The sequence below is a fragment of the Oryctolagus cuniculus genome, chromosome 17 (genome assembly GCF_051225735.1).
Source record: "Oryctolagus cuniculus isolate XC-2025 breed Fujian yellow rabbit chromosome 17, ASM5122573v1, whole genome shotgun sequence".
NCBI lineage: Eukaryota > Metazoa > Chordata > Mammalia > Lagomorpha > Leporidae > Oryctolagus > Oryctolagus cuniculus.
The window spans coordinates 48,810,977-48,837,599 of record NC_142883.1 but is presented as its reverse complement, the minus strand read 5'-3'; the positions used below and the strand labels follow the sequence as shown (position 1 = coordinate 48,837,599).

General features: G+C 43.3%; 1 protein-coding gene across 1 annotated transcript; it reads right to left on the bottom strand.

Annotated features, from left to right (window-relative positions):
• Positions 1-7,692: 7,692 nt before the first annotated feature.
• ASPA (aspartoacylase) lies at positions 7,693-23,822 on the bottom strand. The gene is made up of 6 exons (XM_017349056.4): positions 23,371-23,822; positions 19,508-19,703; positions 17,682-17,775; positions 11,860-11,967; positions 11,291-11,400; positions 7,693-8,185 (listed from the first exon to the last, which is right to left on the bottom strand). Exons 1-6 carry the CDS (start codon positions 23,604-23,606, stop codon positions 7,988-7,990), a joined length of 942 nt encoding a protein of 313 aa, XP_017204545.1. The 5' UTR covers positions 23,607-23,822; the 3' UTR covers positions 7,693-7,987.
• Positions 23,823-26,623: the final 2,801 nt, after the last annotated feature.

Here is a 26,623-nt window from a genome sequence, read left to right as displayed (position 1 = left end):
CTTGTTGTGGTCATGTTTTATCCTTGCCTTGGGTGTGCCAAAGGGAAGAACCATTAGAAATCCTAGAGTGTTGCTTACCAAGTGTGAATAAGGGAAGGCCAGTTTTTGGATGTGAAGCATTGTTAATGGTCCCAGCTCAGGGGCAGAGCCAGCAAGCTGTACGACACATCACCTTCATCCAGTGTTTATAGCTCAAACTGCATTCATGTCTGATACCCCATGTGAGCCCATCAGCAACTTTGTGAGTCGTTTAAAAAGGAGACTCAGAGAGTGCAAGTGACATGCCCAAGGATTCCCAGCCAGAAAACGTCATCCATTCAGGACATACGACCCTCGGGCAGTGCTCCATCCATCATGCCCTGCTGGCTCTCCATGGATTCTGCCCATGGCTCCACCCGGAGACCAGAAGGTTTAAATTCCTCCTGTGTGCCAGAATGGATACGAAAGATCTGATATCATTACTATCATCATTCCTATCAGCCCAACTCTCAATATGTGCATTATTGCCTTTTGAGTTATTTCAGAAGGATGGCAATTCTCAACATCAATGACAAGACACTGCTTTGTCTGGATGGGTAGTGGAACTAGAGATCAATTTATTAGTAAGTGAAATACTACATTTGGTGAATTATTTACTAAATTCTAATGATGTTCTGAATAATTTCCTGCACTGGGATGTATCTTATTGACTCATAAATAAATGGGAATTGTATGTAATTTTCATCCCAGTTTAAACAGACTTTAGATCATAATCCAGGAATCTGCCATCCCTGGGAACATTCTAGGTGGACTGACAGAAAAAAACATGGAGACTACATTGTAGGGTATATTTCTGGCAATGCGATGTCCAAGCCAAAGGGCATGAATATTTTTATGGCTTTTAATATGGTGAAAAATTACCTAGCCAAAAGGATTATATCAATGTTTTCAGGTTACATTACAAAGCCCTCTCATTCATGCTGGGTGAGAATGATATCCCAGTTTATAGGTGGGGAAAGTAGGACTTGGAAACAGATGAAATGACATGTCTATGTCACAAAACATTGTCCTGGCCTGAGGATTTGGGTTCCCTGAGGTTTAGTTAGTCCAGTATCAAGAGACATCCTCATTTCCCACTATACCAGGCCACCGCTCTGACAGTAACAGCAAAGGGAAGGGTCCAGTTCTACAAGAATGTATCCCTTCCCATATGAGAGGCTGTAGAGCCAGTCAAAACGTTCAATACAATGAATGTCTTGGATGTGCAAAGACACAAACATGAGTAAGGCAATTTCTCACATTAAAGGTGGTGAAAGGAGGGGAGGAAGAAGTTAATATTTATCGAGTGCCTGCTGTGTGCCATGTGATTTATGTACTTCATCCTATTTTATCTCCACGACCCCCCCTTAGCACTGCCCAGTGGTGCTTCTGTTTCCTTCATTGGCTCTCCGTCCTGTTTTCTGGGAGCTGTTTCAAAGCTGTCATACTTCCTAACCCTGTGAGCTCACCACTTCCCTCTCACTCAATTTTGCAGTGAGAATAGAATCTGACATAGAAAGACCTTCCACTCTGGCCACCAGGCCTACAGATTCATTGGTATGCACACCGATTGCATTAAACTTCCTGCCCAGAGACTTCTTGCCACTTCCTTGGGATTACTTGTTTCATGATAGAGAAAGTTATTCCTCCACTTTAGAGATGTATTTTCTACAAATGAGCTTTTATGTTAAACATTTAGCCCATCTGTAGCTAATGTGGCTCAAATATCTTTTCTCTTCTAATTGATACTATGGCAATCCCCTGGCCCCAGCTTTTTGGTCCAGTTTGTTTTTTTGTTTTCCTTTAAATTTATTATATTCATTTGAAAGAGTGATGGTGGGAGGAGGGGAGAGAGAGAGAGAGAGAGAGAGAGAGAGAGAGAGAGAGAGAGAGAATGTATCCATGGGTTCACTGCCCAAATGGCTACAATGGTTAGCACTGGGCCAGATTGGAGCCAGGAACCAGGAACCTCCTCAGGGTCTCCCATGGGGGTGGCAGGGCCCAAGCACTTGGGCCATCTTCCACTGCTTTCCCAAGTTCAATAGCAGGGAGCTAGATCAGAAGCAGAGCAGCTGTGACTTGAACAGGCACTTCCAAATGATACTGGTGTTGCATACGGTGGCTTAACCTGCTGTGCCACAACGCTGCTCTCTGGTTGAGTTTGTTTACTAATCACGTCCTTGTTCTTTGTCTTGGCTGAACTGAGGAAACTCTCATCCTGTCCTTCTGTCTGATGGGCTGTGAAATTCTAGGCTGTGTACTTCACTTTGTGGTATCTGTGAGTGGAGCCCCATGGAGTTGTGCCTTGTGCAGCCCTGCTGGAGGCCCTCTCTGGGTGAGCCCCCTAATCACTGATGTGATAAGGATTAAGGAGCAATCATGTACCAGGCCCTGGGCCGGCTTCTCCGTGTGTCTGTGCTGGGGTGTGGGGCACCAAGGGGTTTCCGTGGGTGGATTATGAGCACCTTGAAGGCAGCATCTGTGGGAGGTGCAGAGATATAAAAAGAGCACTGGGAATCCCTAAGTGGTCATTCTTCAGACTTGTCTTCATGCGGTGTGGGAACACAGGCCTTTCAGACACTCCCTGGCACTGATCTGGCTGCCCTGTTGCACTTATGGGCACTGCCCCCTCCCAGCACAACAGCCTTGGTCATCTCCACGGCGCTCTCAGGCTATGGAGTCCTCCACTACCTATCCCCATTGGGTCTTTCAATTGAAGCAGTGACTATATGGGGGGATCTTCAAAAAGTTCATGGAAAATACATCGTAGGAAAAACTCTGTACGGATTTCAGTTTTTTGTTACCAAAATAAACTTATTTTTCCATTCCATTCCCCATAGACGTTTGGAAGTCCCTCCCCCTCTGTGGTCCATCATTCCAGTCCCAGTGTTAACTTCTGGGGTCTCCTGCTGGCTGTCTCAGGATCACCCATGTGGGGAAGTAAAAATCCTCTCTCCCTAGGAAGCCCTTCCGGATGGCATCTGCCTCACTGTGTCAACTCGTGTTAATCCAACAACTCAATCTAATTCCTTCTGTGTGTTGAGTGCTGCAGATGCTACAAGACAAAATCTTCCCTGCTGTCCTGGAGCAATTGCAGTCTCACCAGAGAGGCAGTCACTAACTGCTCCTTTCTGCAACTCTGCAAATCCCTGTGCCTGCAGCTTGGCCAAGTGCAGGAGTGCCAGGGAGCCTGTGTAATGGAGCGGCCTAACCGAGCCTGGGGCACAGCTCAGGTAAGGGGAGTGTGGGGGTGGGGCAGGGGCTCAAGGTGGGAGGAGACACTATTGGCAAAGACCCAAAGACAGCAGGGCGCTTGGTGCTTCTGAGGCCTGCAGCAGCCTGTATGGCCAACTGGCTGGGAGCAAGGAGCCGCGCAATGTCAGGCAGGAGGGGCAGGCAGAGGCCGAGTATGCAGGATTTGTCCCACTGTGGAGAGGCTTTGAGACTTCCCATCAAGGGTGAGGGGGCCCCCCAGTGTGGACAGACAGGTCCCTGACCCCCCTCCCCCACCACGGGGTGGAAGGCTTAGAAGGGTGTGTTTTCTTCCTGCTATCTTTTGGGACACAGTAGCAGCCTGAAGGGGGTCAAACGCAATGAGTTTTACTCCGGAATGATGAGGGAATGTTCAGGAAGTGAGTGGGAAAGAAGGCAGGGACATGGTGGACTACGGGGATGTTTTGGTAGAGGAGGGGTGCTTGTGCATACTCTTCTATTCCCTACATTTATTGGATTTTAGATTGTAGACACTGGAAAAGACACCGTTAGTGACCTCAAGACAAGACAGAAGGAGGACAACCAGGCCAGATACAGGGAGACCAAGACGGCTTCATGCCAGCAATGAGAGCTGAGTTGCATTTGGAAGGAAGCCCAGGGATTACCTAGGGCAAGATCTGAATGGGATGGGGGCTGGGGGCCGGTGGGGAAAATTCTAGGTGGAGGAGCCAGTCTGTGTGAAGGCATACAGGGATAGGATAACATGAAGGGTGCTGGGACAGAGAGAACTGAAGGGAGATGAGTTTAGAGGGGTTGTGGGCAAGGGTGGGGCAGGTCATGAAGGGCCTTTTGTGCTGGGAGTTTGTACTTAGATCATCCATAAGGACATGGTCTATGCTAAGCACTGGGCCAAGTGCTTACAAGGATTACTCCACTTAATCTTCACAACACCAGGGGAGCTGTTAGGATCATCTCCATCTCAAGAAAAATGAGTCAGTAGGTTGACAGAAATAAACAAAGGAAAGTGGCTAACACCACTCAAGAATGTGTTATAGGCCTTAAAAAGTCACACCCGGGGCCAGCATTGTGGCATAGTAGGCGAGGCCACCGCCTGTGATCGGTTTGTGTCTCAGCTGCTGCACTTCCAATCCAGGGGTGCTGGTTGCTTGGGAAAAGCAGCAGAAGATGGCCCAAGTGCGTGGGTTCCTGCCACCCATGTGGAAGATCCAATGAAATTCCTGGCTCTTGGCTTTGGTCTGGCCCAGTGCCAGCTGTTGCTGCCATCTGGGAAGTGAACCAGCAGATAGAAGGTATCTCTCTCTCTCTGTGTCTCTGTCTCCCTCTCCCCTCCTTCTCTCTATGTAACTCTTTCATATAAATACATAAATATTAAGAAAAATTGAGGGACAGGTGCTGTGGCATAGTAGGCCAAGCCTTCGCCTATGGCCCTGGTATCCCATATGGGCGCTGGTTCTAGTCCTGGCTGCTCCACTTCTGATCCAGCTTTCTGCTTATGGCCTCGGAAAGCAGTGGAAGATGACTCAAGTGATTGGGCCTCTGCACCCACGTGGGAGACTCGGATGAAGCTCCTGGCTCCTTGCTTAGGCCTGGCCCAGCCCTGGTCATTGTGGTCATTTGAGGAATGAGCCAGAGGATGGAAGACCTTTCTGTCTTTCCCCCCCTCTCTCTATAACTTTGCCTCTCAAATAATAAAAAAAAAAATCTTAAAAAAATAGAGTCAGGGAAAATTAGACCTGATAGCACTAATCCATCCAAAAATCAAAACCACAATGACCTAAATTGCACAGTGTAAATTTTAAAAATAACTAAAACTTAATGGGAGAAGACAAAATTTACATCTAGAAAAAACTGACCCAGAAGAATCAGACTGGGAAGTAAAACAACAAAGAACATTCACAGTGGGAGGCTGTGACTTGGTAAAACTTGTGAAGTACAAAAGCTGATTAACAAATCGGATTTCTTACTATAGAATTCAGAAGGGAGAGTTTATCCCAATGAAAATAATTTCGAGGAAGTATAAAGATAGATGCTTCATTGTATTCTATAGAACACTGAATATGGCATAAAATTGGCTTTAATGGGATTCTGTCTGGAAGGATGAAGATGTTTGTGTGTGTCTATATATTTTTTTTCCAGGTAATGTCAGCGTGTTTGGTAAGTACACTTGAAACCATAAACATGGGTTCCTGGGGTCCACAACATGGGATTAAAACTTCTTTGCTTGACAGTTATGGCCTTAGGTGGGGGGAGAGGAGTTCCTGAGGGGGATGGGATGGAAGGGAGGCAGTGCTCTGCCAGAGTTCTCTGCACAAGAATCATGGGAGAGGAGGGTGGTGGGCATTTAGGGCATGGGAGGGTATCTTGAAAAAAATGTATTGTGGGGGCTGGCACTGTGGCATAGCGGGTAAAGCTGCTGCCTGCAGTGCTGGCATCTCATATGGATGCCGGTTTGAGTCCCAGCTGCTCCACTTCCTCTTTTTTTTTTTTTTTTTTTTTTTTTTTTGCTGTGGCGGCTTTTATCATTGTACTATGACTGTAGATAAGTGGAATGTCTGCTTTCAGTGAATCTCTAGAGGCTTGTAGTGGGTGCGGCCAGAGAGCTCTGTTCAGTTCTCCAGGGTTAAGGGCATGCCTAAGGTGACACACCCAGGTTTGGCGTGGTAAATCTCTCTTTCATCAGAAGGGAGGTATATTCTGCTCAGCTTGAGCTCTCCTCAATGGAGATCAGAGCCTGAGTGCTAGCCCCAGTGGCTATAATATTTGTCTGCTCTGTCCCAAGGACCATGCAAAGGATCTGTGCAATCGTCGATGTAAGTTCAGATTCCCCAGCAATGTCTCTCACTAGGTAACCGGGACCCCTGAGCTTGTGGAGTCTCCCACGAGACTGCTGGAAGTCCCAGCCACACCGTGATTCCCCTGACACGTCCGTCTTGGTGCAGAAGCTTCACACAGTCACAAGCTCCTAGCCCCGTTAGTTCTCCCCACCGGAGTCAGAAGTCTCTGCTCGGCTGATTGCCGGGCACAGATGCGAGCTGGCACAGCTGTTACGTACGTCCAAAATGGGGCCTGCTCTATCAGCTTGTTACAGAACGCCTTTGTTAAGTGATCGGAGAGAGAGAAACGTGTCCGTCCCATCCTTTTTTTTTTTTTTTTTCTCCCCTAGTTTGGCTGGTACATTTTCCCCCACAGGGCTCTAAGCGTGGCTCCCTCTAGGCTCTGTCTCACCTCACTTTCCTGTGCTGGTGTGTAGGCTCTCAGCTGTTGGAGTCTCGAGCTGTGGGCACCCACGCCCTCCACGTAGGTCCACCATGTCCCTCTAATTTTGGTAGTGTTTCCTCTGCTGTTTTTTCCCCTCTTTCCTGAGACTACACTATCTCCACTTTTATTAAACTATCTTCTGAGCTGGAGCAGTAACTTCCCACCCTACTCTACCATCTTGGAACTCCCTCCAGGTTCCCTGCTCCGCTTCCAATCCAGCTCTCAGCCATGGCCTGGGAAAGCACCAGAAGACGGCCTAAGTCCTTTGGCCCCTGCAACCACATGGGAAACCCAGAAGCAGCTCCTGGCTTCTGGCTTTGGATCAACCCAGCTCTGGCTGTTGTGGCCATTTGGGGAGTGAACTAGTGGATGGAAGACCTCTCTTTCTGTCTATAACTCTGCCTCTCAAATAAATAAATACATTTTTAAAAAATGCAGTCTGCACCATTAATTTCTGGTAGCTTTTAAAAAACTTTTACTTATTTATTTGAGAGATAGAGTTATAGATACAGCGAGGGAGAGACAGAGAGGTCTTCCATTTGCTGGTTTACTCCCCATATGGCCATAACGGCCAAAGCTGGGCCAATCCAAAGCCAGGAGCCAGTTTCTTCCAGGTCTTCCACATGGGTGCATAGGCCATCTTCTACTGCTTTCCCAGGCCATAGCAGAGAGCTGGATTGGAAGAGGAGCAGCTGGGACTAGAACCAGTGCCCATATGGGATGTCAGTGCTGCAGGAAGAGGCTTAGCCCACATATACCACAATGCTGATCCCTCTGGTAGCTTTTATATATTGGTTGATAACATGCAATACTTAAACATTATTTATTTATTTATTTATTTGAAAGGCAGAGTTACTGAGAAAGGGGTGGGGGGAGAGAGAAATCTTACATCTGCTGGTTCATTCCCCAAATGGCCATGGCTGGGCCAGACAAAAGCCAGGAGTCTGGAACTCTAACTGGATGTCCTGTGTGGGTAGCAGGGGTCAAGGACTTGGGCCATCTTCTGATGCTTTCCGAGTCACATTAGCAGGGAGCTGGATCGGAAGTAGAGCTCCTGTGGGATGCTGAGGTTGCAGGCAGTGGCTTAACCCACTGCACCAAAACGCCAACCCCAACATGCAACATTTAATTCTATGTTCAAATGAATAACTTTTTGTATATAGTATCTAGATCAATTTTACATTTTGAAGTTATAAACTATTTATTAAGAATGTCAAATTATCCAAGTATAAGGTATAAAAAGCGATACAGAAATAGGAAAAGCATTTCTTTGAGTAAGCTACCTACATAAAATACAATACCTTTAAAAGATATTCCTTAATGCATCCTTCCACTTGAGAATTTTGCTGGATGCCTACTATGCCAGGCGCCAGGCAAGGAGCTATGATGAAGCCGAGTAAGGCACAATCCTGCTCTCTTCTTTCAAACTAGTAGATGTTTTGAAGATAGAGCGTAATAAGCAAGTTACAATGGCTGTCTAGTGTGAAGAGGAGCGAATGCTCTTTGCATTCAGCGTTAGTGTGGTCGTCTTGGCGAAGGCTTCCTTCTTTTCATAATAGGCAGCCTCATTTACAAACACTGGGTACACCGTGCAGTCTCCGCCCAGTGGAATAAGTCTTCCATCAAGAGTCAAAAACACCGGGTCCCCAGGGTGCAGTGGTTTCCAATCTTGATCCTCTCAGGAAACAATGAAAATAAATAAGTTACATCGCTTTCTCCCACTTTAAAATGTTGTCTTAGACTTTAGACAAGCTGGGAATTATAGCCTTTCATTATTTTAAAACAAATGCCAGAGAGAGGCGCTGAGAGGCAGGTGAGTGAGCTGGCGAAACTGTAATTGTATAAGGAATGTGGACAGCGGTTTTAGGTTTTCCTCTTAGTTGTTATGATCCAAACATGGAAAGTTTGCTTCCATACTAGGCTTAACTTCAATGTTGCCAAAGAGCTTCCCTACATTAAAAGGCCACAGGAAATGTGTCTGCCTAACTGCACCCTCTACCTCTCGCCAGCTTGAGTTAAATTTTTTTCCACCAAATTTGGGAAATATCCATTTGGAGCCTTGCAGGTGCAAGACATTCTACTGCTGGGGTTACAGAGATGAGTCACATTGCGCCTGCCTACAGGAGATTCTGTTCTGAGGGGCTGTGAAAGGACAAGGGTCATGCCCAAGATAAGGTGGCTATATTCCAGATGTGCCCCCTCGTCATGTTAATGACTGCAGGGCTCCATACTGGCGATTTGGGTCGCTAAGACTTCAAACATCAACGCTGTTACACCATAGCGACCCTGTGGCAGTTCTTCCTCAACTCCAATGTGCTGGGAAGTCACCCAGGAGACTTTGCTAAAATACAGATTCTGATTCTGTGGGTAGAGGGTAGGCCCAAGACTGTGGGTGCTAGCATTTCCCAGCAGTCTCAGGAAGGCCCGGGGTTTTCATTCCTACTGCAGCTCTCCTAAATCTGAACCCTCAGTGGCATGGTGATGTTCTCAGTCTTGGCTATACATTATGTCCACCTGCGATGTTAATATATCTGCATGCAGGGACTAGCCCTATGAGCCTATCTTTTAACACAATTTTATTAAAAATTTAATAAATATTTTAAATTTAAAATCTGTGGTAAAATTTATTCCTTGTTTGTTGATAGCTCTATGAGTTTTGACATATGCATAGCATAGACATATAATCTATAACTACACCATCAAGATATAGAATTCTGCCGCTACCTCCTCAGATCCCTCATGCCACCATTTAGAGTTCTCTGGTGTTTGCTTTCGTATTTTTAAGGCGATTTCACAGGATGGCCTGGGTGGGGACAACAGCTCTGGACCAGTGCTTTTCAGGCAGAAGTGGCCTGGACCACTGTAGGAACTTCTTCAGTGGCACATGGCAAACTCAGTCAGTTCCGTATCTCCACCTTGATGGATTAAATCAGAATCTCTGGGGAGGTTAACAAAGCACCTCAGCTGATTCTCGTGTGGCCTGAGTTTGAGAGGCCCGCATTAGGGGTTTGTGACAGGTTCTGGGCATTTGTAAGGTGGGAAGGGGGGAATCCTCCAGGTAGTGCCAATTAGCATTCCCGATTAAGGACCATGACTCTTGTACGGTTCCAATTTGTCTCTGGCACCAGGGCCTGTGGTGCTCTCAGCTCACTCCCACTCTGTGGACACTGGTCTTCTTGCTGTCACTCACATACCCCAAGTGCGTTCTACCCTCAGGGACTTTGCACTCATCCTCCGCCTGGCTGGCTTCTCACCTACCAGGTCCCAGCTTCAGGCCACGACTCAGAGACGGCTATTTCTGAACACTCCTCTGACTGGACCCCTCTGTTATTCTCTGCTGCACTATTCTGTTTGTTTCTTTCACTGCACTTACTACCCTTGGAAATGATCTGGTTTGTGCATTATTTACTTATTCATGGCCCGTTCTAATCGCTTAGGAAGGACGCTCCGTGAAGGACCTCACCTATCTTGAATCTCAGGGCCCATCAGAAATATTCACTGAAGTAAGCACCCCTTTAAGCCCGCCTGCAGAACACTGAGCCATCAAATCAAACTGCCCATCACCCCGTGACCACTTTCACTGATCTCACTTCTCAGCTTCCACGGGGTTATTCTTACATTCCTCCCGGGCACACCTGAGGCACACAAAACTCAAAAAATCCCAAGGGTTTTAGCTGTAGGGACACCCTCACCTTGGCCCGGGTTCCTTGCACTTGATACTTGTGTCACTTCCAATGCTTTCTCCCTTTCTCTCTCCCAGTGTTTTTTTCTTTCTTTTAAAACATGGCCTAAGGTTCCTTCTTCAGGTTTCCACCTGGCTCCCACTTAGCCTCAAAGCAGGATTTGCTCCAGCAGGCTGTGCGGGTCATGTTGGATAACTCTATTAGGCTGTGAGTCTGGATGACTCTTGGAGTCCTTACATAGGGATCTGAACTGCGTCAGTGGTTTTCCACCCTGATTACCCAAGTCAGTGAGATCAGATGATCTCAGAGTAGAGTCCTGGCACTGCGATTTTTAATGAAGCTCTCTGGGGAGTAGCCAGGACGAGCGCCTCAGACGAGGGAACCCACCAGGTCTCTACCACACAACAGGCCTTGGAGTGTGTAGGGTCCTTGCAACGGGGAGTGGAGATGCACATTTGAGAATCTGTGCTCCTCCCTTTGCCTTCCCCAACTTAAACCTCCTATATCATTCCATCTTCATGATGCAGTGATTGACCAAACCAGGCAAGGAGGAGGGACAAGGAGAGGGAGAGGGGAGTCAAGGGATGGTGGCTGAGAGCATTCCAGAGAAGGGGTCCTGAGTGCTCTGCTCTCACTCACTTGGTGGTGTCACAGGGAGGCAACTGCAAAGAACACTTGTGCTGGGTCTCTCGTGGACAGCTACATGGCCGGGGCTGGGGGGAGGAGTGAACTTCTGAGCCTTCTTGCCCGTTGCCCTTGGGAAGGAAGTTTGCTGTCTCTGGCAAGGCCTCATCTGCCTGCTCCTCTCTCATCTCATTGTCCATCACAGCACCTGGTCATCTCTAGACCATCATGCAGACTTTACTGTATCTCGACTCTAAATTCCACGGAGACAGAGGCCATGCTCACTGATGTGGCCCCTGAGCCAGCATAGGTCTATTCAGTAAGCACTCATTGAGAGAGGGTCTGAGCATCTTCCCCACTTGACAGAACTTTGAAGAACATCCAGTGAGCTACTACAGGTAGAGTGCTCTCTGCAACCACTCAAAGGTAGAGCACTGTTCAGTTCAATGTTTTAAAGAAACAGCAAATGTTACCTGTAGGTTAGGATGGATGACAGCAGCGATTTCTCCACTTTTATTCCTGGGATAATCAACTTTCTCCATGATCTTGTAGACTTCAATAGCACAAGGAGGAAATTCTTTTCCTATGGCAAAACCAATATGGATAAATCACAACTAGAGGGCCTCTCCTGAAAGGGAAAGTTACTAGGAAGATAAGGATTTGATACAGGGGCTTTACTTTGTGATCGTTTTCTGGATTCTGTCACTTACGGTCACTGAGGAGTAGCTGAAGTGAGAAAATAATTTTAATAAGAAACTAAGATTATAAACCTGGCAAGCGAATCCAGGTTCTAATTGGTATCTCAACATTTAGTGGCTAAGTTTCATATCTGTATATCTCTATATATGAAGGAGTCTTCAAAGAGTTCAGGGAAAATGTGTATTATGAAAAAAATATACAATATTTTCAAATGTATAACTTCAAATTTTTTATACCATAACAAATTTACCTGTTACATTAATTTCCATGAACTTTTTGAAGCATGAACACACACAAACACACACAAACACACACATGGAAACAACTCCTACCCACTACTTACCTTTATTGAAATGATGTACAAAATCAAGAGCATGTTTAATAATTTTTCTCATTTGATCCAAAATATCAGCTCTCAGAACTCCTTGAGGCTGAGGACCAACTTCTATTCCTAGTTACATAAGGGAAGAGAGCCACATTAACATAAGTATTAGAACGTATTGTAAAATTGGGCATTTAGTATAGCAAGATCTAGAATCCTATCATTAGAAATTATTAAAAAGGGAGATTATATATATTTGAGACCTAATGTTGGGCAAAATTAACAGAACTGTTACGTGTTCGAGGGATATGTGTATAATGAATAAAGACTTGGAGAGACTATGGGGAAAAATTAAAGAGTTATGTTAGAGTAGTAAGATCTTGGGTTTTTTCTTTAACTTTCCTTTAAAAATGATGGTATATTAAAAGAATTAGACAAATCCATGGTGACAAAATATTAGGTGGTCACTGACAGAAATGTTGTCATAGATTTAACATTTAGCTTTGATAGGAGGAAGGACATCTATTAGTCATAGAAAACTAAGCTGGATGAACCACGGAGTTAAGTCTATGCGACAAGCTATGTGATCCTAGAAAAACATTTTTACCTTAATGTAACAATTCAAAGTTAAAATGGTTTTAATTTTCTATAGAAAAAAAACACTTCTAATCCCCATAAGTCTATGCTTGTATTGTCACGTCCACCCTTTGTGCCTGCCAAGCATCAACCCTTACATCTACAAAATACTCTCCCTTCAAACTGTTCATACAGTCCCCGTCCTCCTGTTCAAGCCTCCTGCAAAACTGTCCCTCCAATCATCACCTTGTTCACTTATCAGACCACTGACAATATGTAATATCATCCATCCTTGTTCTCTTCTATCCAATTACTCTTTTACACTCATCCTATTTTCACCCATGTCTGTTACTTCACAAATACCTTATTTTCTCTCATTTTTTAATTCATTGTGTTTAGCCTGCTTGTGTGTATGTATGCACATATTTTAAGTATATGGTGTTATAAATTTGGCCAAGTCAAGCTATCTGTGCACAATAATTCATACAAATGGGTGAAAACATGCATTCATAGATATGTCTGCATGAGTGCTTTGGAAGACACTGTTGTTTGTCTACCCCAAATCCATTCCACCTTCCTCCCTTCCAAGAGAATCCTGATTTTGGTTGAGTATCTAATCCTCAAGGATGGTGAGCTTTTCTCCAGCTCAGAGGTAATGATGAATAGTTTAAGTCAATCACAATAATTCCATGGCCCTAGTGCCTGATATAAGAATGCATGTGTAGCCCAGTACTGACTGGGGTGCCGTAACAGAAGGTTGGCAGGGGAATTCCTGAGAGTTGCCTTTCTTTCACTAGATATTGTCATGTTGGCATGGTGGACATTTTGCGGCCATAGGGAGAGCTTAAGACACGCTAAAGATGGTAGCCCAGCAAGCAAAAACAAAGCTGGCCACTTAGATATTGTTGAACTGTTTTATAAAATATATACTTATCTTATTGTTTAAGCCATTTTGAGTTACTTGGAACCAAAAACATTCTGTGTGTTCTTGTCTTTGGGGGAGACGAAAGGTGTGGTTCAGACAGTCCTACATGGATGGGGAGGACTATAGACTGGTACAAGGGGATGCTTGACCCAGAAGGGCCAATTAGTGAAGTTTTTCTATTCTGATTATGAGTGTAGGATACAGGTATGGTAGCCTATTTTGAAAATGAAATATTAACTTTAATATAAAATCTGATACCAGAGCAGAATATTTATATTTATTGGACAGGTAGGTCATGCACAGTCAGAAATGGAACTGATTATAGTCATAAAAATAATACCAGGGTGTGTGTCTTTCACTTAATAGTTAAGATGCTAATTAAGACATTCATGTCCCACATCTGCATGCCTGAGTTTTTTTTTTTTTTTTTAAGATTTTATTTAGTTATTTGACAGGTAGAATTACAGACACACAGAGAGAGAGAAACAGAGAGAAAGGTCTTCCTTCTGTCAGCTCACTCTCCAAATGGCCGCAATGGCCAGATCCAAAGCCAGGAGCCACGTGCCTCCTCCCAGTCTCCCATGTGGGTGCAGGGGCCCAAGCACTTGGGCCATCTTCCACTGCTTTTCTAGGCCATAGCAGAACTGGATCAGAAGAGGAGCAGCCGGGACTAGAACCGGCACCCATATGGGATGCCGGCACCCAGGCGGAGGATTGACCTAGTGCGCCCAGCATACCTGAGCTTTACAACCTGTCTCTGGCTCTTGACCCCAGCTTCCTGCTGGTGCAGACCAGGGAAACAGTAACAGCTCGAGGCGCTGGGTCTCTGCTACCCACGGAGACAGGGATCGAGCGCCTGGCTCCTGGTTTCCGTCCTGGCCCAGGCCTGGTCATCCGAGGTATTTGGAGAGTAAATCATTGGATGGGAGTGTCCTCCCCTCCCCGTACTTCTCTGTCTCTCTTCTTTCTGCTTCTCAACTAACTAAATAAAAAATGAGAAAATAACCCTTTTTTTTTTCTTCTTCTGAGATTGTGGTCAATATGGGGAAGTGAAGACTGTGGTCAATCTGTGTGAGTGTGTAGCGAACTGCTTCTTCCAGCTGACTTGGCAATAGAATGCTAAAGGTGGTCCTTGCAGACAGCTACTAGACGTTACATTTGTAAGGGGCAATAGTCTTAGGGTATTATAAAATGTGGACTCGGAAAGGGTCTCTGATCCTAAGTGTGGTTTTGCTTTCCAGGAGTGGATGATACAAAAATATTCCAGATAAAAGAGCAAAGTTGTCAGGAGAACATACAGCATTTCTAACGATTTACAACCCCGATTAGAGCTTCCTCGCACTGAAATGTTTTGGAGACTTGGCTCTGTTTGCAAGGCCACACACATCAGCAGATGTTTGTTCTGGCTAAGAGCAGCACTGCTCATAAATACCACAGATCAAGCTTGACCTCTCCAGGTCTGGAAGTCTTACGCTTTTATTTGGTGCCACAAACAGGATCTTTCTCCCTTATTGTTAAGTTTTTGACTTGTCTTGATTTGTTTGATTTGAATATATAGCTAATTCTGATGGTGCCCTTAATTCTGCAATAAAAATACCAATAGCTTGACTCTGCAGGTTAATTTTTTAAAAAGATTTATTTATTTGGAAGGCAGAGGTATGGGGTGGGGGGGGGAGAGGGAGAGGGAGAGGGAGAGGGAGAGAGAGAGAGAGAGAGAGAAATTGAGATCTTCCATCTGCTAGTTCACTCTCTAAATGACTGCAAAGGCTGGGGCTGGGCCAGGCTGAAGCCAAGAGCCTGGAGCTTCCTCCAGGTACAAGGTGGGTACAAGGCCCAAGAACTTGGGCCACCATGCACTGCTTTCCTAGGTGCATTAGCAGTGAGATGCTGAGTCTCTAACTGGCTCCCATATGGGATGCTGGCATTGTAGGCAGCAGCTTAACCCGCTATGCCAGCCTCAACCAGTTAACTTTTGATTTTAGTTTGCTTATACTCCCACTTAAAACATTTGAGATTTTAAAAAAGTATTTTAAGTTATAATAACAATTTTAATGCAGTCTGATCATAATGAATTATGTGAATAGACTGCTCAGAAAAGAGAACAGAAAATAGATAAAGTAAATGTCTGTGAGTGTACAAGAGTGTGGGTCTACATGTTGGAAGGGGAAGATCAGTTCACAGCCTGATAACTGACTAGGAAAACGTGAATGGGTAACAGACAGGAAGCATGTGCTAAGAGGGAGGCTGGGAGATGATTTTCCACAGGGCTTTTGCATTTCTTGTTGTCTTGTGGGCCAGACACTGACTACCTGGTTCCAAACTCTCTTTTCCAGACAGGGTGTTTGTACAGGGAACAACCTTGGAAGACGGGGATGGTGCTTTCTGCGGATCACAGGGTAGGTATATTACTGCCCACTTTAAAGAGAAATCCAGTCTCGGGGCCGGCGCTGTGGAGTACTGTGTAAAGCCGCCGCCTCTGGTGCTGGCATCCCATATGGGCGCCGGTTCGAGTCCTGGCTGCTCCACTTCTGATCCAGCTCTCTGTTATGGCCTGGGAAAGCGGTAGAAGATGGCCTGAGTCCTTGGGCTCCTACACCTGCATGGGAGACCCGGAAGAAGCTCCAGGCTCCTGGCTTCGGATGAGTGCAGCTCCAGCTGTTGCAGCCATCTGGGGAGCGAACCAGCAGATGGAAGACCTCTCTCTCTCTCTCCAGTCTCCTCAGCTCAGTGTCCCTCTCCTGGAAGGCAACCCCTGGTGTGTGTGTCATGTGGCCCTTTTCACATCATGGGGACTGGGGCTTGGAGGATGGGCTGGCCCTCTGCTATTACTGTTGTTAATAATCGAGTCTTTGTCTCTGTCCTAGGAGTCTTGTGTCTTCTACCAGCATCCACCAAACAGTGGCAGGCTAACTAGTCAGCCTGCAAGTAGGACAAAAAGTCAGATCTTTTCCAGTTCTTGAGAAACAGAAGGCCAGAAAACACCCTGGTGGAGGTCACTGGGACCTCGGTACTTGGAGAAACAGAGACCCCCTGCTTTCCTGATCCAATCAAACTTGACCACTCTGCACAATCTCATGAATATACATATTCACATAGTCAGAAGGCTAATACTTTGTATTCAGCCATTGTTACAGCAACTATGTGGAATGGATATATTTGTATGGATTGCTACAGGAACTGTGGAATGGATATATCTGTATGGATCTGTGTGGGATATGTGTAATTAAAATGGTAATTGCTAATCATTTTTAACTTTGAATTGTGCACTTACTCAGGTATTTGTTAAAATTTTGTTATGAAACTGCAGCAAGGTGTAGAGACCAGAGAATGTGAAATAAATGGGGAGCCCAGTGTTACAGGGATGATATAATCGGTTGGGTTCTGGGCCTTGCACATAATACTGCTTTTTCTTCATAGTGTTGTCTGGGAGCCAGGGCTGTTCCACTGACTGTTTGCTACTAGTCCCAGGCAAGATAAGGACAGAAATTAAAGTCTTTAGAAACTTTTATAGCGATATGATATTGCTACCACATCCAAGTATGGGATCATCTTTTTAATAACTCATTTTTTGTACTTTACAAAAATATTTCTATGGAGCAGATTGTGAATAAACAATGATCTTTCATCACAGTTAATTTTGGAGGTCTGGCTTAGGAGACTTTCAGCTGAATACTGTTAGCTCCCAACTCTTCCATCACATACACACACACACACACACACTCACACTCATACACAAACAAAATCTTTGGCTTGGTTACTTCCTCTTGTTCCTTAGATCTCAGCATGGATTCTAACCACTTTATCTGGGCTTTCTATGACCTCAAGATGGACTTCTGGGCTGTTAGAATCCTCTGTATAACTGTGGCATGGATTACTCTGTGGTCTTTACTTGCTTATTTGTCTGTCTTTGCATCATATACTAAGCTCTTTGAGGTCAGACTGTGTGCCTTGTTCATTGTTATATCTCTAGCACCTAGCACCTAGTGTGGATTGTTCATAGGCACACACAATATCTGTTGAGTGTACTACTTTTTGGAGTGGGATCAGGGAAGGTTCCCTAGGAGGGGGCATTTGGACTGAGTCTTAGAATTCTGCCAGACTAACTTGAAAGGCCAAGTGTTGCAGCAAAGGAAATGATACGAATGAAACCAGAAAGCTGCTCAGTGGAACTGGGCATATCTGGCATAGTTAGTTAGAGCCTGGTTGATGTTAACTGGCTTGTTAATTGACAATTAGAAGACACAACGATATGAAAGGTAGCTATACATGTTCTTTCAAAAGTGATTTTCTCAGAGTGTCAGACAGGACATATCTTACTATGACACTGGGAAGTGTGACTTACCCACAGGATATTTGGCTATGGAACGAGTGGTTGCATATTTGAGAGAAGGATGCTCAATAAGATAAACGTAGCAGGGTAAGGGAGCCAAAGAAGTCTGGAAAGAATTCAAAACACCTTTCTTAGTACGTCAAGACTCTGTCTTTTGTTCTCTTTGCTGTTACAGAGTCACTAATGGTCTTAGTATGTTTTACTTAATCAGCTAAGGTTCATGAGATAGCTTTATGAAACACTGAAAAAACTGAAAAAAAAAAAACCCAATGTTGTTATAACTTTGAAAACATACAATTGAATTATATAGTTTTTTTTTGGGGGGGGGAGGTGGGAGGGTAGGAAATGTATATTAAACAATTCTCTGGAACTATGACCAAAGAATGTGAAATATATTTTCCTTCTAAATGGATTTGGTTATTTTGGTTTTCATCTCTGCATACACTTGTTATTTACTATTGGTCTCTTGAAAAATTATGTGCCTACCCCTGGGACTCAGGTCTCTACAGAGGTTGAGTGACTGTCCCTCCTCTTGCTTATCTTAATGAGAGTACAAGTTCTGCTTCCATGTCTGCCAGCTGAAGCACGAAGTTCTTTCTTCAGAATAGACCTGCGTTACGACCTGCCACCACAGCCACTAACAACTTACTGTCAAATACTCCAGAGAAACCATAATAGTAGTTAACCTCTTCTATAGGGTACGCATTCAGCTAAATACCTTAAATATTCTATCTCATTTAAGGCTTTTAGCAGCCATATGGTGTTGCTATCACGCCAACTTTAAAAATGAGGAAAGGGGTTGGTGCTGTGGCACAGCAGGTTAAAGCCCTGGCCTGCAGTGCCAGCATCCCATATGGGCGCTGGTTCAAGTCCTGGCTGCTCCACTCCTGATCCAGCTGCCAGCTAATGTGCCTGGGAAAGCAGCAGAGGATGGCCCAAATCCTTGGGACCCTGCACCCAGGTGGGAGACTTGGAGGAAGCTCCTGACTCCAGGCTTTGGATTGGCCCAGCTCCAGCTGTTGTGGCCATTTGGGGAGTGAACCAGCAGATGAAAGATCTCTCTCTCTCTCTGTCTCTGCCTCATGTAACCCTGTCTTTCAAATAAATAAGATAAATCTTAAACAAAAGATTGTTAAAAAATGAGGAAAAGTAAGGTTTTGAGAGTTGAATATGTTGTCCAAAGTTCATGAATGAGAAAACCAGGATTTGAACCCAGGTTCTCCTGGCTATATGGGTCAAACTCTTCCCACTAAATCATACTAGCTCTCAGGAAGGAAAGATGTCTAACACACAGAGATATAATTTATATAACATTATTTGTGTTTTTGCCTGCTGTCATTTCCTCATAACTCTTTTCTAGCTGTAGGCATTGAATTGCTGAGTTTTTCAGCTTGTGGCTTTATGAAATACTTACTGAACGATCAGATATATGTGAGAGTATCTGACTCAGTTTGGGAAATGAAATGAGGAGACAATCCTTTATTTTGTCATTGCACTTTAGTCAAAATTAAACGACTATTTCTTGAACTTCCTCAACTCCTGTCATTGAGATACTTCAACTATACCATTCAATTTTTTGATTTGAATTTTACTCAGTTTTTTTGTGTCTGGATGAAATGTGTCATTTCATAGACATAAGAATTTACAAGTATCTTATTATTGTATATATTTATCTGCCTATCACCACTGCCTGCCCCAACGCCTAAGCCTGGCTGTGAAATAGATGCCATTTATCTCAGACCTTTCCTCCTGACCCTTCTCTGCTTGTTTTACTTTTAGAATTGACTTAGAAGTGCAGGTCCTGTGCCAACTTAGACATTAATGACATTTAAACTTACCTTAATATAATGAAACATTTGTATTAGAAAGTCATTCCTGGAATCTTCAAGAATCAAGGTGCACCCCATGTTGGAAGTAGTATTGTGAAGGTCAAAAATGATGTCATAGGAGTCCTCACTGTCTTTTGGGCCAAACAGACGGTTTATCTCTTGAGCCCTTCTCACTTCATATGGCAAATCTTCTGATACCTCTTTGCTGTTATTAGCAGAAAGAAAAAGATTAATAATACCTGCAGGTAAGATCACATAAAAACATGGTAAGAACACAGTGTACAAAGAACCAATGGCTAAACCTTTGATTAAAAAAAAATTGGGACAGAAGTGGAAAGTTAATCTGAAACCTTTATCAATGAAATATTACATGTTTCCCTCCATTTTATTTCATATAACTAGTGCTGCATTGGCAAGCTTGCTAAATAATAGTTCATTTATGTGGCTGGTGGCAGATAGGACATTTTACACAGAATTTATCATCTGACTTCAACTCTGAATAAAAATTACCCGCCGGCGCCGTGGCTCACTAGGCTAATCCTCCGCCTAGCGGCGCCGGCACACCGGGTTCTAGTCCCGGTCAGGGCGCCGGATTCTGTCCCGGTTGCCCCTCTTCCAGGCCAGCTCTCTGCTGTGGCCAGGGAGTGCAGTGGAGGATGGCCCAAGTACTTGGGCCCTGCACCCCATGGGAGACCAGGAAAAGCACCTGGCTCCTGGCTCCTGCCATCAGATCAGCGCGGTGCGCGGGCTGCAGCGCGCCGGCCGCAGCGGCCATTGGAGGGTGAACCAGTGGCAAAGGAAGACCTTTCTCTCTGTCTCTCTCTCTCACTGTCCACTCTGCCTGTCAAAAAAAAAAAAAAAAATTACCCATGATTCCAAAAGGCAGCTTCTGGGTAATTGTGGAGCACTGCACTATTTATCATGGGACTAGACCATTCATTGCACTTCTTCTTTTTTTTTTTTTTTTCATTCTAGTTAATTCTAGTGCACAAAAACAGTCCAATACAGGTGCTTACATCATCTAATTAGGTATTCCTAACTGAGGTCCAGGAATCACTCCTGATCCAGGAACAATGTGTATAGATAAGAGTCTGTAAGCCCTCCCCAAGTAGAAAAGTTTGCAGGTACATGCATATATGTATTTTTCTGGGAGAAGGGTTCAAAGTTTTTATGGTGTTCTCAAATGGGTCTCTATCCTTGCTACTGAAATGGTTAGCATACATTTTTTTCTTGTTGTGATAATAGTTTTAATTTAATCCACTTAACCACATCTTGTAATTCTACCTTTTTCTATTTTTTGGCTATTTTCTCTAGTGTTTTCAAGTGGCCCATAGTTCACACTGGGATAATTCCTGCCTGGAATGCATTAACAGCCACAGTGAAGACACAGCTTGGGACTCTCACATCCCACACTGAAGTAACTGAGTTCAAATCCTGACTCTACTTCCCATTCTAGCTTCCTGCAAATGTGCACTTAAGTACACTGGTCCCTGCCACTCACATGGGAGACCCGGCTGGAATTTTTGCATCCTGGCTTTGGCCTGGCTCAGCTTTAGCTGTTATAGATACTCAGGGAGTGAACCACCAGATGGAAGATCTCTCTCCATCTCTTTCATTCCAATAAATGAAAAAAAATGCATGGGGACAAAAGCTGCATGCTGAGCATAGTGCAGTGGCAAGAAAGAAAGAGCTGATGGCACGGATGGTATCCTGAAGCCACTGCACCAGCCCTGGACTCCCCACCTTTAGACTTACTACTTGTGAACAGGAAACGCTTATTTGCTTGAGTCACTCTGATCAGGTTTCTATTATATGCAATCAAACAAATTTCCCTATGGGTATATATGCATTTTAAAAGTCAATGTGGGAAATAATCCTATGAGGTTGCCCCCAACCTATTTGCTTCGGTATCACTCTATGCTGTTTGAGTCAATGACATCACCACCATTGAAAGATAACGGATGCTCTAAGTTCTCCAGCCTGGAGACCAGGTTCCATTGGAAGAATCCCAAGGGAATCCAGGGGCAAGACCTCTAGTGACCCACTAAATGTGGGGGGAAAAGAACTGGGAAGGTTCTCAGATGACTTTCACAGGGGACTTGTGTAATGGTGCCAGCAGAGAGAGGAGGAAGACAGGAAAGGGGATAAATCTGGGAGAAGGAGGATGGAAGGAGTTAAGTAGTTTATCTATCTTCTACGTTTTCATGACCACCCCAAGGCAGAATTGTTTGTAGATTCAGAATTTTTAAGAATAAGAACCAGAGAGTAGGGCCAGGATTGTGGCATAACTAGTTAAGCTTCTGCCTGCAGTGCTGGCAACCCATATGGGCACTGGTTTGAGTCCCTGCTGCTCCATTTCCAATCCAGCTCTCTGCCAGGGAAAGCAGTGGAAGATGACTCAAGTGCTTGGGCCCATGTATGAAGCTCCTGGCTCCTGGCTGCGGATCAGCTCAGCTTCGGCCGTTGCGGCCATTTGGGGAGTGAATCTGCGGATGGAAGACCTCTCTCTCTGTCTCTATCTCTGCCTCTCTGTAACCTGTAACTCTGCCTTTCAAATAAATAAATAAATATTTAAAAAAATTATAAAGCAAACTGAATTTGAAGACTTCTCTCACTAAAGTGCATACTATTGGGTGGTCACAATAGGAAAACCCATCCCAGTCCATTCTAGAGCTATTTGGGAAGTTAATATGTTGACTGAAAGAGTTATTCTTCAACAGATTCTTACTTGCAATATAAGTTAGTTAACCAGTTTTAAGTTAATGGATAAATGTCATCATGTCAGCATCACCTCAATCATGAAGAAAAAGCATTTCTGAAGCTAAAATTTATGTGAGCCAAGATATAATTTTATACGCAAAATATGACTACCACGTCCTGAACAACATCTGTTCCATGAAGTGAGGCAGAGCTGTAGTAAAAGTAGTATGCATCTTATAATCTGTGGTGAGACTGAGCCTATGGAATTCTCCAACTCAGATGACCATAAAATAAGTACATAAAGCAGTGTAGTTAGTTGTTCCTGAGCATTTCTTACATTTTAGCTAATAGTCTACCAACTCTAGAAACAGCCTTGTTCTTAGCTTTGTACTCTAACAGTACCTGGAAGTGTCCATGTTTAATTATATTTTTGGGAAAAAGAAAAAAAGAAGAAGTAAAGGGCAAATTTTTAGAGGCACACACAGTGGCAGCTATTATGATATAAACAAAAGTAAAAGTAATTAATAAGGGCCCTCCTAGAGTATTAGAATTTAGTACACTGTATACAATGTATTATAAACCAGTTGTGATTTAAATGCAGAAAATTGTGGTGAAGTGTCTTTGCCTCTGTTCCCACCTATGGCAATCTGCCACTGAAGGTGAGCTACTTCTCAGATCACAGAGCAATCTGAAGTTTTCTGGCAATGACTATTCACTCACTCTTTGATTGCAACATCACATTATTGAAACTAGAACGTTATGCACTACTATAAACACAGTTGCATGAAAACACAGTAGTGAGTCTAGAAAGCTAACACATTTGTGCACAAGTACAGTGGTAAAACACTAATTTAAAGTCAAGAATTATTAAATCTCTTCTTTGAAGATATGATCTAAAAATAACAACTTTTCTTAATGCTTGCTTCAGTCTGTAAAAAATACATTCAAAAACACAAATCAGTTGAGAACAGGCTGAGCAGTAAATGCCCAATGTGGTTACTATGCCATTTGTGATGCAGTGTGATCAGAAGCAAAAGTGCTCTAGTTCATGGTAGCCGCTATACGTACAAACACAAACATTTATGCATATACTTACAGGTGTTCTTTCTCCTATAACTACCACTTTTTACACATATATGTGCATGCATATAGAATACAAAGCATACTCTTACCTAAGATTTTCAAGGTCAAAAATTCGGTTCAGGTCACAGTCAATATATCGGGTACACTTCTCCACTGCTCTTGGGTTGGTGATAAATGGCCGTACCTCCAGTCCTGTTCTTTGGATCTCAGCGCCATTCTGCAGCCAGTGCTTCACTAGAAACACTCCTGTCAGCTCATTCCCATGAGTTCCTCCAAAGATAGCAATCTTTTTTATAGGTGCTTCAGCAACATGACAGGAACTCATTTTACCAAGTAGTTTGATTTGATTTCTGCAATTCAGAAGAGAGAGGATCAAAGGAAACTCAGTTTCTTAAGAAAAGTTTAGCCATGTAAATTTAAATGTGGCTCTAACTAAAGTGCAAAGTACAGAGTTCCCGTGAGTGAGTAAGTTTTAACTTGCCGTCACATGTTTGGAGCCCTGTTTATTATATGGGCACTCCCCTCTTTAGCCCTGCCCTTTACCATATTAGGGTTAAAATATGCAAAGATCAACTAGAGATACAGCTGTTTACTTTAACTTCTAACTCCCTCAGATGGTCAGAAGCTCTAAGTACAATAACAAATTAGCATCTCATACCAATACAAAAATTCTATTTTCCCTTCAGCTAGAATGTCAACCAATGGGGGCTTTCATGATTATTTGGAATAATAAAAATACTTTACACATTTCTAATCCCTCAAAATATAAAAAGTAACCCGTGCAATATTTATGTTTCCACGGCATTTAAAAGCATTTCTTCTCTGCAGTGAGTTCAGGCACTTTTCATGATCAGAGGGCATTTGAACCTCACATGTATAAACAGCCAAAGGCAGATCTTCAGACACCTCTTGAACCAGCAGAGACAGAAAGAACCAAATCAGTGAGCACTGGGGCTTAAAATGCTACTTGGAAACATCTTTTAATTTCTTTCTCAAGAAGTTTTTTTTTTTTTTTTTTTTTTTTTTTTTTTGTGGTAATTCTGTGTCAACTTCGTTAGGAATCTTCCTCATTTTCTGCCTAAATACCAAAGGAAAAGAAACTGTTAGTAATTTCCAACTCTTTGTAAGGCCTGAAAATGTCTTGGGACATATTATACATATACACTAATCACATCACATGAGTTCATACAGACATGGAAGCAGGGACACTCCACTGGTAAGTCTTAGTCAAAAAGGGGGTCTTATTAGACAACTGCTCAGAATATTAAGATGGAGAAATGACTGAATCAAATCTGCTCCATCACCCAGAAAGTCAAATATGTTCCAGTACTAGAAATACTAAGTACTGAATACTGTCAGATTATCTGATAGGGGTACACACGAGTAATTCTTTACACTGTAGAGTAGTTTAATTTACAGTGTTCTCCAATTATACATTAGCTCAGTCTATTCATACATCAAAGATGGGATGGATTAGGTATTGACATCTTCATTGAAGGCAAGAGAGGCAAAATAACCCGATTTAATTTCCACAGTTAACCAGGAGAAAACTAGGCCTAGGACCCATGTTTCTCATTCTAAGCCCAGTGTTTTCCATAAGACAATAGGGTGCCTCTCTGTTATTTTTGGTCTTCTCTACAGTGCTAAGTTTGCTCTTTCAGAATTCACATAACAGCCATTGTTATGTGTGCAAAACAAAGAAGCACTCAAACAAACACAGCGTGGGCATATAAAATATGAATGCTTCCTAATACTTAATAAACTAGGTTCTTGCTTTAAGAGATTAGAATGCAGAGATAGAGAAAGCAAAATAACAACATCCAAATTTACACATTAAAATTACTGTTCTAATCCAAGGCAAAGCCCTGGTAGCCTTTGATTTTTTTTTTTTGCCCATATCAATTTTCACGAAACACTTCAGACAGTGTAGAGATGATGAAAACACACCTAAAAATAAACAGACAGTTTGTATCAGTTAGTTATTTTGGTTTCCAGAGCAGGAATGGTGAATTAGTAGCCCTCAACTCTGCCTTCTTTCTTTTGTGCTGTTTGTAGTTTGCTCTGTCCTTTGCCCTAGTCTCTCTGGAAATGCTGCTTCAGTTATTTGCTTGGAGCTGGCACAGATGACTTGCACTTTGAGGCCTGTTTTGTGGAATTTTAACAGATCAACACTCTGAAGCATATTTTACATTCCCAAATAAAGTTTCCCTGACTTGCCAAAAATGATTGCAGTAATTCTTTCCTATACTTACCTTGTCTATTGTGTAAAGAGTTTGGCTTCTGTGAAGAGCTTTATCAGAAAAAAGGAGAGCATTTCCTTAGAACTGGAGCAACAGAGGCTTTTCATACTCTTATACCAAGTTAACTTCCGAAAGATTTTTAACTCCCTGTTTCCCAAAGTGCACTTCATTCTTGGGCCCCGTAAAACTCACACATTTTAAAATTAGTCTCATTCTTTGCTGAGAGTTCAGAGAGCTGATGGTATAAAGGTGAAACCCAGTCTAGTCGTTACTATCTCCTTCTTAAGTTGAATGCTTAATGTTTTGAAGTACTTAAAATGAGTGTAATAGCTTCTGGCACTGCAAATGTTTTGTGGGGATGGAGGTGCCTGATTTATTAACAAAATAACGTAGTTTAAAACAAAAAGGGGACTTTTTTTTTTTTTAACTTCATAGTCTATTAGATCAGTGGCATAAATTTTAGAGGAGATAAATTTAAGGTGGGGTTGTTCCCTAAACAGGAGAGTTGGGGATAGGGAAGATCTTCTCTCCAATACTACACATCAGGTGTCTCATACACAACGCTGTTGTCCAGGACCCAGGTAATCAAACTACTCCATTACTTTCACGTCCTTCTTCCCTGTAGCCCTATTGATGTTGCTTAGCCCCAAACAACCTTCCAGGTGGAAATAAACGATAATCAGAACAAGATAGAGACACACAGCGGTTTCTAAATTACTAGCAGATTCTGTTTTGCTTATGGCTGTATGCCTTACGGATGCAGCATAAAATCCTTATTTGAAGTCTTCTTTCCACGTTAAAAGATGATCCTATTCCTTCAAAGCTTATCCTTATGCTATTCAAATCTTCTATTATCCAATCTTAATCCAACTCCACTCTTATTTGACCTCCTTGTCAAAGAAACTACCAGTGTTTGATTCTTTCATAGTCTTAGATTGTCACTAATATTTTCACTTCCATCCCTGAGCCTGTTCCATCCCTTCTGTTCTATCCATTTTCAAATACTCAGAAGATATGGTAACAATAAGTTGTGGTCCTTGAACTCAGACTAAAGTAGAATTACTGTATGTAGTCTATAAGTACCCAATAAATAGCAGCTGCA